General features: G+C 34.7%; 1 protein-coding gene and 1 pseudogene across 1 annotated transcript; both read left to right on the top strand.

Annotated features, from left to right (window-relative positions):
- Positions 1 to 3,401, top strand: part of LOC128232695 (fatty acid-binding protein, brain-like) — a 16,528-nt pseudogene extending 13,127 nt beyond the window's left edge.
- Positions 3,402 to 6,333: 2,932 nt separating this feature from the next.
- LOC128232689 (fatty acid-binding protein, liver-like) lies at positions 6,334 to 13,514 on the top strand. The gene is made up of 4 exons (XM_052946390.1): positions 6,334 to 6,363; positions 11,506 to 11,733; positions 12,146 to 12,247; positions 13,464 to 13,514. The coding sequence occupies exons 1-4, from the start codon at positions 6,334 to 6,336 to the stop codon at positions 13,512 to 13,514; spliced, it is 411 nt and encodes a 136-aa protein (XP_052802350.1).
- The last annotated feature ends 331 nt before the right edge of the window (positions 13,515 to 13,845 follow it).

Below are 13,845 nucleotides of genomic sequence, written 5' to 3'. Positions count from 1 at the left end.
AAAAGGACGCCAGTTCTGGTGTCTGCCTTGTAAATGGACTCGAAATTGGTTCATATCAGCATTCAGTTATCGAGCTAAAATAAATCTGTATAAACTAACAACAGAATAGGCATTCTGGCAATATTAGAATACTTTTGAAAAGGCATTTCTGGAGTTAGTATTTTTACATCTACTCAATAACCGAAGCTAATTGAAACTGTTTACTAAAACCAAGGGTGATACTAATTGCTAATCAAGAAACCCATTCCCTTGGCAACCGAAAAGAAGAATTTGAGTTTGTAATTATGTTCCACAGACGTTTAGTTTATTTTTCTCAACTATTATTAATACACTTTCATTGTTTCGTATAATGATCCATTTTGAGAATCATTTCTGCTTTTATTGCTATTATTCGCAAATGTTATTATTTGAAGCCCATTTATTCTTTCCCTCTAACAAAAACCTTTATTTTTATTCTGTAAAGCATTTGGGAGTGACTTGGAATTTATAAACGCTCAGGGCGAATTGTAAATCGCACGTGCTAAGCAATTTTTTGTGTTTGGGGCAACTTGGGTAAAGTGAATTTGTTTTAGGGGGACATTCTGGAGATCTGTTGCAATATTGAATAATAAACACCTGGGAGGTACAAATACGATAATTTCTTGCTATAAGTATCTTAAATAGATTGATTTATTAAACACACACCAACCAAATTAATAGGTTTTGAGAATAATGTATTGACACTATAGAGAATATAGTTATTAATGTTTCATATAGGATTTTCGCACCAAAAGAGAACGACCCCTCTTTCGCTGCGTTTCATTTAAGCCGCATTAGATGGCATAATTGGCGAGTCGACGCTCAGAACGTGGCAAGTTAACTGCTTCTCCACAGGCCCCCTAATGTTTCTGGTCGGGGTTGACCTCTATGTACAAGTCCGGCAACATTATACAGATCAAGAGAAAATATACTTCACGTATTAATTTCGCTAAATGTGTGCCGAAAGATATGCGAGCTGACACCAATAAGTATCTGTTCGAGCGATAGGGGACAACTAGACAAGCATCATATTGAATATAATGTCCTGTGTTTCCCTTAAGGTGTATTAGGCGATAAGTGAGCGCACATCCACACGTTATTCTCCGTGCTCTCTCTTTAGGTGTAGGTGACGATAAACGAGCGGATGCTCACAAGTATCTGTCCGACGGTTCCGGAATGACCCAGGAGTTCTCGGCAGACGATGACGTCGACAACCGTGATGGGCGCAAAGTCTCTGACCTTCATACTAGGAGAGGCTATTGACTCAATCACGCTTGATGGACGAAAAGTGAAAGTATGAACTGACTGTTACGTGTCTAGTCTTGGTTTGCTTGGTCATGAATGCATAATAACGAATGGCAGTCTAAGAAGATTGGACTAAGTGACAACTTCTGTATTAAGTGAAGACAACATTTTTATTTGTTGTTGGTGTTAAAAACAAATAATAACAAGATTAATAGCATTAAATTTAAGTGATAAATGAATTATACTTTACCATGTGAATCAACGGTCATGTCTTGAGAGACTTAATTGCCAAGTTTAGTGTCGTTGTATATTATAGAAGAAGTTCATATTTACAAGCCAAAATGTCAGATGCAGCACACTATTTCCATAGAACAGCTTTGCATTGCATAATTTCCTATATCATTGTAAATAATCAATGTCTTTGCTAGTTTATTTAAATAACAATCGTTTGTCTGTTTAACCATTATTTGAAAAAGGTGGTGTTTTCGGTTGACCGGGACAAACTGGTAGAGAAGCAGTCCGGAGATGGTTTCGAATGTCAGCATGTGCGACAGGGCTCTGGAGACACGCTCACAATGGTATGACGTTACATCTATTTGGTTATCATGTGACAGGAGTTAATATTAATGGAATGCCAAACAAAAAGTAATGTCTATTTTGATGTTAAAAGCTGGCTTTCATGGACGAATTGAAACAGAAATGTTATAATTGCAATAAATAATCGATCTAGATTGTTCAGAAGGCTTAGATTCCATAACAACTTTTTTCATGTTTGATACAACAATATAAGCTGCAATATCAATTATAGCACCATCTCCACATGATCAAATTATTTAGATTGAATTACAGTCTGTGATAAGTCATACGTTATCCTCTGATTTCCATCAAAATTTACATTCTATCTGCATGTCAAACGCTCTTAATATACGCGAAAAACATGCACAACCAGTATGTTTTTATGTTATAATGATTTATGCTCAAAGTTATCATTTTCCGGATCGAACGGTTCATTACAATGACAATGGCGTGTGATTACACCTTTTTTACTTTTAGTAAACTGGGTTTATATGCGTTTTTAAATTAAAAGTGACAATACAGCTGTGCAATTTAAACGCAACTCATGCAATATATGATGCTGTAAACAGTCCTTATTGGTATGGCGAACTGCATTACTTTTGAACTTTTGAACGATATTCGTTGCTTGATATTTCAACACAACAAATAGAGTTCAGCATATATTTTCATTAAATGCTATTTTTATCATTTATCATACTTGATCATATGGCTTAATTGTGATCGCATATTTTCCATGTATCTTAATCGCATCAAATTAATTATGATATCCATGTGGCACTTGCTACGAGCTGCGGCAAGTTCAAAAGACGCTTCATATTCTGGGGGAAGTTAAAGATATGTCGCCATGACGTCGTATTTAAAAAATCAAACTGATGTAATTGCCCGCATATAATCAGGAAAGGTTTTCAAGAATGTTCAATTTGCCGTCCTGAAATCATAGGGTACGAATCTCGCAATTCATCATTGCATTGCTGAAAATATTCTTAACACATTATGGCATGTCACTGATACTTTATTCATTTCGCGCCGCTTATTAACAACTGCCTATCGAGTTTTAACGACAAAGAATGACACAATGCTAATAACACACGACTTGTTTTGACACATGTTTTCTTTTCTTAAATAATGCCTAAAAAGGATAACGGATTTCGGAAACGATGTTGATCAAATACTGCCTGAGATTTGTGCATGCTGACGTTTGATTTGTGGACGGCAGAGTGGGTTATATTGTCATTTTTATTTGACGATTTAAGGCATTAAGGAGGCAAAACAAAACAAATTGAAAAAAAATCAGAAAAGGAAGCGTTACGCCATTTCGGAAACGTCGTCGTTCAAATCATGCCGAAGACTTGTGCATGCCGAAGTTTGATTTGGACAGGAGAGTGGGTTATAACGTCACTTTTATCTCACAATTTCAAACATTAACAAGGCCTGGTGGAAATTCGCCCATTTTCGATCGATAAAAACAAATTGTGAAAATGGTTTTCTGACTCTTTCTCTTTCTCTTTCAGATCCTGACTGGAGGCGGCCAGACATGTATACGGACATTTGTGAAATCGTGACCAATTAAAGCCATTCCTTTTCTAAATCATTTTGACGGCCTGCAAATGCTTTAAATACCTTATAAAAACAGTTCTAGGAAAAACAATACCTTCTACAACTTAAGGTGACAATTATATATAACTGCTAAATGCAACGCAATGCTTTTAAACTGAATTTTAACGTGCTGGTTGATCAAACTAAAAAACCTTTACATAAATTCATGTGTTAATTTGTATACAGTGTACAGTGTTTAAATGTACTTGTTAGCATTGCTTTGTTATGCATTATGTATTAATGTGATTTGTAATGTAAGATTAATGAATAAAACTACAAAAATATTTTATATAGTTTACACTATATTTATCATGCAACAATTGTAGATAATTTATATTAACCTATGCTAAGCCACTCTCGTTTGACAGCGAGAGAGTTGTCTTGTTTGGTGTAGGGGAATCGGAAAACCCGGAAAAAACCATTTGCGCGGTTGGTTATCGCACGTGAGGTTCATTTGAATCTAACAATCAGGAACCACGTGATGACCAATGTGTTTGATGTCGTCACACTGTCATGTATGTCTTCCTGTATATTTTTTTTCAATAATAACAACTATTATTTAAACGACAAGTTCGATTGCCAGCCATCGTGCAATTTTGCTTTATAGCTTTTTCCTGGTCTGCTCTTTTTCTTTGGGTATTTTGTTCAATATTTACAGGAGCGGTCCAGGATTTGACGTTAGAGGGGGCATTACTCAGGGGCATTACCTTAAGGCTTAAGGTCCCTCCCTCAGAACCGATATTGCTTTTGTTTAAAGTGTTGACAGTGAGGTTTGGGGTTATTTCCCCAAGGCAATTCTAAAATACTAAAATTCAGAAAATGTGCATTCTGGGCGTATTTTATTACCTTTGTTCACCTGTATTCATATAAAAAGGGAACTTGAACACATTTAGGAGGCAGGGGGGGGGGGGGCGCAGGGTGCGCTTGTGATTTACAATGCTTTTTAACATTGAGTTTGGCTTAATACCTACACCACCGCGGGAAATAGTCAGATGGCACATTTTACTTCGATGGTATGGCTCTAGGATTGTCAGAGTTTGACAAAAGTCACGTTGTTCATTTTTCATGTCCAATCTTTATAAGCCAATATGTTAAAACCGCACTATACTGCCTATGACATGGTCCTTAAAAGTTCATAGTTCGACAGTATGATATTGATCATACCATTTTAAATACCATGGAACTTCTTGCTCTAATAAATGTCAAAATCTGAAACTACTCTACAGATAATTAAGAAATAAAAAATGGTTTTATCGTTTTACAGAGATATAAATTCACGCTGTAATAAAACAACATGACGAATAACAATTTAGGAGAAACGTGACTGCTAATCTTAACAAATTAGTTTATGAAAAAAACAGTACCTAGCCTTCGTTAGAAATATGGGTTGCTGATTGATTTAATTGACAGGCATATACATCATACCTGACTGCATGTAGCTATGTAGCTGTATATTGATGGAATGTGTGTAAGTCTTACATAATCTTCGCGTTTGTCTGTCGTCTTTAATCGTGGCGTTTATCCCTTTTCTTCACTTATTTTTATCTGGTTTAATAATAATACAATGAAAACTACAGGGTTAAACCCAGTCACCAATCATTTAACGGGGATTACTCTGTTAAGAAGAACAACTTATAAGCCTAACAAACACAAAACGAAAGAAACACCGCCACTAATACAGACGACACCTCCATCAAAATATCTTTCTTGGAACGGTCAGAAAAAAGGTCTTTACTATGGCTTTATGTTCTATGTCTTTGGCGTTTACCCAGTGCCATTATACGGAGTTCATATTTAAACTGTTGGCTACTGAGCTTGTTTCTGTAGTTTTCACATAAGTATTTGAAGCAGTATAGGAGTACTCGATCCCAACCAATAAATGTTTTATGCCTTTCACGCCTTCCCTCTGTCGTGTCTTGTTAGTTTGCCCGTCCATTTTCAGTTCCTCTATTTCGCCTTCTCAGTTCACTATTCATAGTCTGGTTAGAAATTTCACAGCGTTGTAATTTTTGCGTGCTGAAAAGACATTCATGGCAAAACGAGAAGTAATAAATGTTCAGATAAGAGGTTTCAGTTTATGTTTCTAAATAGAACTTAATACACCATAAATCGTTTATAATTATGATCCATTTTGTGAAACATTTCTGCTTTATTCTTTGCCTTATTAGTTTATTAGTTAAAATCCGTTTTTATGCCTCTAATAAATACTGTATTTTGTTCTGTAAACCGTTTTGGAGCGCCTTTCAATTAATAAACGTTCAGGACGAATCGTAAATCGCACATGTGAAGAGGCCTTTATTTAGTAGGCACTTAAAAGATGCAGTTAAGAAGAACTGACTGATGTTTTGCATATTTTAAATTGTAGCATTGCATGAAAAAATATATAAGATACCTGTATGAATTGAGAAATTGTTGCAACAATTAACGACAGCGCATAATGTTTTAAGTGGAAAATGATTTGTTCATGCCTATAAACACTATTTTTGTGTTGTAAACAGTTTTAGGGTACTTTGCAATTAATAAATGTTCAGAACGGATCGTAAATCGCACGTGTGAAGAGGTTTTCATTTGTTCAGCCACTTAGAAGAAACAGTCCAAAAGAACTGTCTAATGTTTTGTTTTGTGTTGTTTTGTTGCGTTGAGTGAAAAATATATATGAGATACCAATAGGAATTGAGAAAGTGTTGCAACAATAAACAACAGCAGCTTCTTATCAAAGTCAGCGAAATAAATACGTTTCGAGTATAATGTATTGCCATGGTAGAGGAAATCTCATTGCAGTTTCATATACCTATTATGTGCCAGACGATATTAGATTGAACACCACAAACAATGCAGTGAAACAAGGTGTTTGTTTCGTTTATTGGTAGCCACTCAAGGTGCATTGTACCACGTAAAATGCCAGGTGGCGATAAATACGTTGTCAAAGTATGAGGCTGGTACATATTCATAGTCAAGTTTTGCAAAACTTATCAAAACTGATAATGTTCACAGAACCATACATTCTAACCCCTACCCCTCTATTTCCATATTGATTTGTGACATTTCTGACCAATGATGATCTACATGTGTAGCGGTCAAGGAACATATTTTCACGGTATTATTTCCTTTGCTACCACCTCAAGGTGAGTCTGAAGGTAAGCGAACGGACACTCATACCTATCAGTCCGACGAATCCGTGATGACCCATAAGTTCTAATCTAATGACAGTTTAGCTTTCACTGGCCGATACGTCAAATTTGATGCGTTTAGATATGCAACTGCTCATCCCAAATTTATTTAGTTATTTTGTTAATGTTTATTTTATGTTCTCTGCAAGGACAAATTAACAAGCTCATCAACAATATTCATGCTTGGTACTACAAAGTAAGCTGCACTATTTTAATATAACCATCAACATCATTCAACATGGTAAGGAATATATAGATGATATTACAGTCCATGTTAAGTCGTGCTTGATATTCTGATTTCCATCAAATATTGCATTATGTCAAACGTTCTTTACAAACACGAAGACAATTGAAATGAAACATCAAAGACCTGTAAAACATGAGGAATCAAGCTGTGTTTTCATAAAAAGCGTGGTTGGTAGTGAACATCAGTTTTATTAAAGTCATATTGAACAGATATTCCTTGATTTTCTCTATGTAGATCGTCAAAACCCACATTATTATTTTCATTACCCTACAGACAATTCAATGTAGTTATGTTTTTACGTTATGAATAATCTCTTTACCGAGAATGTCTAGATATAGCGATAAAATGTCGAAGAACCATGTACACTTCGTTAATTAGTTTTTGATCGTTGATCACGTTTTGTCACATCGTCTTTTTATGACCATAGCTTGAAAAAAGTTTTAATCACAAGGCAATAAATTTTGTTTTGACCATGTGATACTGTCATGCATTTTTCTACGAGTTGCAGCAAGTCTTAAACTCGCTTCGAGAAGTCGAAGATATGTCGCCATGACGTCTTATTGATAAAGTCTAACTAATGTCTTCCCTCTCATTTTTTGGAGAAATCCCAACAACTATTTCAAGTCTCTGTGCAGAAACTCGAATCTCGCAAGGTAACAACGCATTGCCGTACATCTTCCGTACAAATTGTCATATAGCAGTGCAACTTTTTGAACTCACATTGCTTATTAAACTAACATTGACTGCTTGCCTGTGTAGCTTATAAAAATATTTCTATGTAAAACAAAACCTTATATACCTTTACGTAACAATTGCTTTTGAAAAGAAATCTATGTTTACCAGTTTTCAACATTATGTCTGATGTATCAAAGGCTTTACATTTATTTTATGAGGTTTTTACCGCTGTGAACTGTATTTAATAGCATTGCCTTATTAAGAATTGTGTTTTAGTGTGACCTATTATGTACGATAAATCAATACAATTACAAAATAAAAATGCACATATATGATTGGTAATTTTATAGAATAACAGACAAAAGTTGATCACGTGACCACCATTGGGTCTTGCAGTGTCGTTCAAGTCGTTATGCTTTCTTGTCCGCTCCAACTAAATAATTGCTTACCAAATAATTACAGTGATTATTGGCAAAATAAGCCAAAGTGCACTTTTAAATCAATCCCTGGAACATTCAAAAGTTGCCCACCTTTACATTATCTGTTCTTTCATACGCATTATTGTTCAATAGTTATCTAACTTGTTAGCACTGGTTGTGGACATAATACCTTGACCATTGCGAGAAACAGCAATATTGCTATTTCGCCATAGTGTTATGGCTCTAGGATTCTATGAGTTTGAACATCTTCACGTCATCAACTTTTTTGTCAATTGCTTTTACAGATTGTTTTTTACCAAAGAAATGATTTCAGCTTTTCTGAAAAAAATACTCTTAAGAAATTTAGATATTAAGTTAACCTGGCTTTCAATACCTCGGCACTTCCTGCATCAACAATATCAATCTGAAACTACTCTATAAAATAAACACGGAATACTAAACACTCTTCATCTATTTAGAAGGGTATACATTTGAACATAATGAATAACAATTAAGAAGAACGTGACTGCTAATATTTAACGTCGCATTCGATATGTGTCATATATGTTCGTTAACCTTACCTCCATCAGACGGATTGATTGCTAGTTAATTTAATTGACAAGCATAAAGACAATGCCTGATTGGGTCTATCAGTATATTTATGAAATGTGTGTAGCCAAAAGATAAGCATGTTTTAACAGATAATTGGTGAAGACAACTTGGAGACAACACTTATCAGCATGGCGGATATGCGGCGTTTCACAAAGGCCAATGAGTTAAATTGATGATCATAATATTTAGGCTAATTGTTGAATATCGTTGCCTGGTTAGAATTTTTGCCTGGATGTTTTAAAATATCATTGTGATGGCGGATTAAGAACATTTAAGATCAGTTTTCTTTTAGAGTTACTTTTCATACATCAAACCAATGCCGTTAGCTAGCTGAATCAGGGTGGCAATTTAAAATTACTTCTGATAATGAAAAATATTTTATTTGTTTCACAAAATAAAACAATTTATTTCTTCTTCTTCAGAATGTTTCATATGACTTATAGTAGGAGTAAAACACTCTTCTTTCTACTCACCTTCTTAGTGAATATTTGTTTAATTTTACTCTCGAGCTTTTGCTTAACTTATATCGAAATTGTTTTAATAAACATATCTTAGATAAGTCTGCATTAATGTTGTTTAAGTCAATATATAATAAACCTAGCCAAACGCATATGTGTAATAAACTGCACAATAAGTGCCAAATTCCAGCCATACCTCAGAGAGAAAATTTGCTACAATTCTAGACATACTGACTGCATGCTATTGCTTGATCATCAAAATGTGAGCGTATCCAGTTTCAATATAAAAGGTCAATAGACTAACATGATATCAAATCAATTATACATGTATGCAACATTGTTTATATATTTCCACTAGGACCCATAATAAATAAAAGAGATATGAATATGTAATGACCAAGTGACTACGGTTCGTGACAGACCATTAAACGCGTGTGGAAAGTACATTAGCACAACCATAAGGGCATTGTTAGCTGAAATAAAAAAAACTATATTCACCAAACAAGGCGTATGTGGAACAAATTCCAATTCTCTGGAGGGTTTAAATGTAGAGATCTTAAGAAATCTGAAGAGCATTGTCATTCGCTAGCTATGTTGTTGTTGATAACATAACAATGCACTATATACTAGGTGGAACCTTCCATTTTAAAGATTCCTTCCTCGCTTCTACCTGCCGTCTTTTATCATATCGTTTGACCTTACTTTCTTCTGTTTAAGAGTCATTTGTTTCGTTATTGTTCTTTTGCACCTCCCCCTTCGTTCCTTATCATTATTTCATTTTGTCGTCACCGTCTGGATAGATTTTTAAAAGATGATGAGGGGGATCTAGTGGTATAGAGGTTGTGTGCTTCATCCCGTTATCATTGCCTCTCCAAAAGGACGTCAGTACTGGTGTCTGCCCTGTAAATGGACATGAAATTGATTTATATTAGCATTCAACGGTCTTAGTTATCGAGCTAAAATAAATCAGTATAAAGCCTTGTTGCGACCTGAATTGGCATTCTTGGGTATAAAAATACAATTTCGTTGAGACATTTCTAAAGTTATCATTTTTTACATCTACTCAATAACCGAACTTAATTGATAGTGGTTACTAAAATCAAGGATGATCTTAATTACTAATCAAGGAAATTAATCCCTTGGCAACTGAGAAGGAGAAGAATTTGATTTTGGAAGCATGTTCCAAACACGCTGAGTTTATAGTTCTCAATTAAACTTAATACACCTTAATTGGTTAGTGTCTAGATCCAATTTGTGAATCATTTCTGTTTTATTATTCGCATATGTTTTTAGCTGAAGCTCATTTATTTAGTTTTCTCTAACAAAAACCTATTTGTATTCAGTAAAAGGTTTGGGAGTGCCTAAGAACTTATGAACGTTCAGGAAAAATAGTAAAGCGCACGTGCGAAGCAGTTTTCCTTTGGAGAAACTTAGAGAGAAGAGAGAATTTGTTTTAGGGGGACAGCCCATAGATCTGTTTCAACATTTAATAATAAACAAATACGTTGCAAATACGACAAATTATTTTTACAAATATCTTAAATAGATTGATTTTTTTTATAAACGCCAACGGAATTAATAGGTTACTAGTATAATGTATTGCCATGGTAGAGGTTATAGTCGTTTAGTTTCATTAAGCTATTAGGTTGTGTTCACTAGCGAAATTCTTTCCGGTGCTGTACATTCTTAGATATGTGTCAGGATATCATAACGCACACAAGCAATATAAAGATAGAGTACATTTTAATTTGCCTTATGTTTCCTGCACGAAACGTTAGCGACCCCATACAAAAATTATTTCCGCTGCGATTCGTTCAGGGTGCATTTAACGGCATGATCGGCATATCGACGCTCAGAACGTGGCATTTAAACGATGAAAACAACATCATACTCAAGTTTTGGAAAACTGATTATCAAATTTCATAATATAATTCTACTCCACCAGCACCCATGTTTCTGATCGGGTGTGAACCCCATTTACCAGTAAAGCAATATATTAAAGATCAAGAAAAAATATTCTTCAGGTATTATTTCCTTTTCTTTCCGCTTAAAGTGCCTTATGATATTTTACAAGATTGTAGCCGTGTATTTAATAGCAGAAAGCGTAAAAATATTAAATGATTGATAAACGCTAAAAAAATTACCTCGATCGACTATAGTCTCATTAGGTAGAAATGCCGTGTTTTATGCCCATATTGTTCAAATGTATTTCGGTATCCTTCATAAAAACCATTGTTTTTGACATTTGTTCATTCTTTTTGGAATATTAAAACAATATTATAAATTGTGGTAATCTTATTTGGTATAAAGAGTGCATTCTTTAGGTGTGTAACCAAGCTTACACCAATTAGTGTAGTTGTTCGAGCCATAGTGGAAAGCAAACAATACAAGCATCATATTAAAATATAATGTTTCAGATGTCCTGTGTTTCCTTCAGGTAAATTAGGTGACAAGGAAAGGTATTGGGATAGCAACTTATTAAATATAAGGCATTAAAGTACAACGGTGTTATTCTCCATGCTTTCTCTTTAGGTGTTGGTGACGATAAACGGGCGGACGCTCACAATTATCTGTCAGACGGTTCCGGAATGACCCAGGAGTTCCTGGCGGACGGTGAAACGTTGATGATGACGTCGTCAACCGTGATGGGCGCCAAGTCGCTGTCCTTCAAACTAGGAGAGGCTATTGACTCCATCACGCTTGAACGAAAAGTGAAAGTATGAACTGACTGTTATTTAGAAGTGGTTTGCATGGCCATAAGGGCAAAATAGCGAGCAGTAATTTGAGAGGATTGGACTGACTAAAAACTCTGTCTAAACTAAAGACAAGTTTCTTTAATAAAACAAAAACAAGATTAATAGCAAGTAATAAATGAATTAAACTTTACCATGTGAAAATGCGTTTATTATATTATTGAGATACTTTAAAATCAAGTTTAGTTCCTTATATAGATATTAGTATATGAAATAGGATGAGCATTTCATATTTGCAAGTCCAAATGTAAGATGCATCACCATATATTGATATCACAGGTTTCCATTGAAAAAATGTCTTAAGTCATTGTATATAATCAACGCCTTTGTTAGTATTTAAGATTTGTATTTTTAACCATTATTTGAAATACTACAGGTGACGTTTTCGGTTGACGGGGAAAAATTGGTAGAGAAGCAGTCCGGAGATGGCTTCGAGTGTCAGCACGTGCGCCAGGGGTCTGGAAACACACTCACAATGGTATAAAGTAAGTACATGTACTTGATTATAATGACAGAGTGATATTAATTGAATGTCCAACAGAAACGTGTATAATTCTAAAAGACTATATTGATATTAAAAGCTGGCTTTCATCAACGAATAGTAGCAGAAACGTTCTAATTGCTTCCCATTTAAATAGTTTCAATCAGTAATCGATTTAGACTGCCCATGAGGCTCTGATTCCTTAACAACTGTTATCATGTTCGATATGACAATATTAGCTGCAATATTATTAATCGCAACCTTAACATGAGAGGATTAAATAGATTAAATTACAGTTTGTGATAAGTCATGCGTAATCGTCTGATTTGAATCAAAAGTTACATTCTCTCTGCATGTCAAACGCGCTTATTATTCGCGAAAAACATGCTCAATCAGTCCGTTCTACTGTTATAATGATTAACGCTCGAAGTGATCATTCTCCAGATTGAACGGTTCATTACAGAGACAATGGTGTGTGATTCAACATCGTTACGGTGTTTGTAAACTGGGTTTATATGGTAGCATAGTGTTTTTTTTAATACGAATGTATAATAAATCTGTGCAATTAAAATGCAACTGAATCACACTATGATGTTGTAAACAGTCTTAATTAGTTTGTCGGGACTGCATGACTTTTGAACGATATTCGGAATTTGATATTTTAACACAATAAGTAGAGGTCAACGTAGATTTTCGTAAACTACTTTGTTAATTCATTACGCTCAGTTATGATCACATACTTTCCATGTATCTTAGTCATAATGAATCAATAATTTTACCCAATTGTCACTCTATAGCACGACGTTTGCTACGAGCTGCGGCAAGTTTAAAACAAGTTTTTTATCTTTTGGGAAGTCAAAGATATGTCGCCATGACGTCGTAATTATAAAGTCAAACTAATGTCATTGCTCGCATGCCAGGGAAGGTTATCAAGAATGTTAAATTCGCTGTCGAGGACCTTTCGTACGAATCTCACAACTCAACATTGCAGTGCTGTAAACATTTCTTACACCTTATAGCATATCAGTGTAACTGTAATTGTTGCATTTCTCGCCGCCTAATAAACACTGCCTATCGAATCGTTACGATAAAGTATGACACAATTCTGATAACACACTACTGGCTTTCAAATTCAAGCATCATCAAGACATTCGGCATTTAAAAAAATAAAATGAAAAAATTGTTTTCTGACTTATTTCCGTTTCTCTTTCAGACACTGACTGGGGGCGGACATACTTGTATACGGACATTTGTGAAATTGTGACCAATTAAAGCCATTCTTTATCTAAATAACTTTGACGGCCTGTCGGTGTTTTAAATACCTTATTAAAACCAGCTCTTAGAGAACCAATACCTGATTCAACATAACGTAACAATTGTACAAAGCTACCACATGCATCGAAATGCTTTTGAACCAATATTGAATGTGACTGGATGATTAAACTACAAAGGCTTTAGATACATTAATGTGTTATTTTTGATACTGTGTTCAGTGTTTTAAATGTATTTATTAGCAATGCTTTGTTATGCACTATGTTATAATGTAATTATTTTTGTGAGCTAAAGCAATAAAATTACAAAAACATAATATTTAA

The sequence above is a fragment of the Mya arenaria genome, chromosome 4 (assembly GCF_026914265.1).
Source record: "Mya arenaria isolate MELC-2E11 chromosome 4, ASM2691426v1".
Classification (NCBI taxonomy): Eukaryota; Metazoa; Mollusca; class Bivalvia; order Myida; family Myidae; genus Mya; species Mya arenaria.
Note: the sequence above shows the minus strand (reverse complement) of the source record. Positions and strands in the feature narration are given on the sequence as shown.

Bases quoted from the DNA above. Each gene is read 5' to 3' on its own strand.
- LOC128232689 (XM_052946390.1), top strand. From the start codon at position 6,334: ATGCCAGGTGGCGATAAATACGTTGTCAAA. The intron at 11,734-12,145 runs GTATGAACTGAC...GAAATACTACAG, and splicing joins CGCTTGAACGAAAAGTGAAA to GTGACGTTTTCGGTTGACGG. The intron at 12,248-13,463 runs GTATAAAGTAAG...TTTCTCTTTCAG, and splicing joins CTGGAAACACACTCACAATG to ACACTGACTGGGGGCGGACA.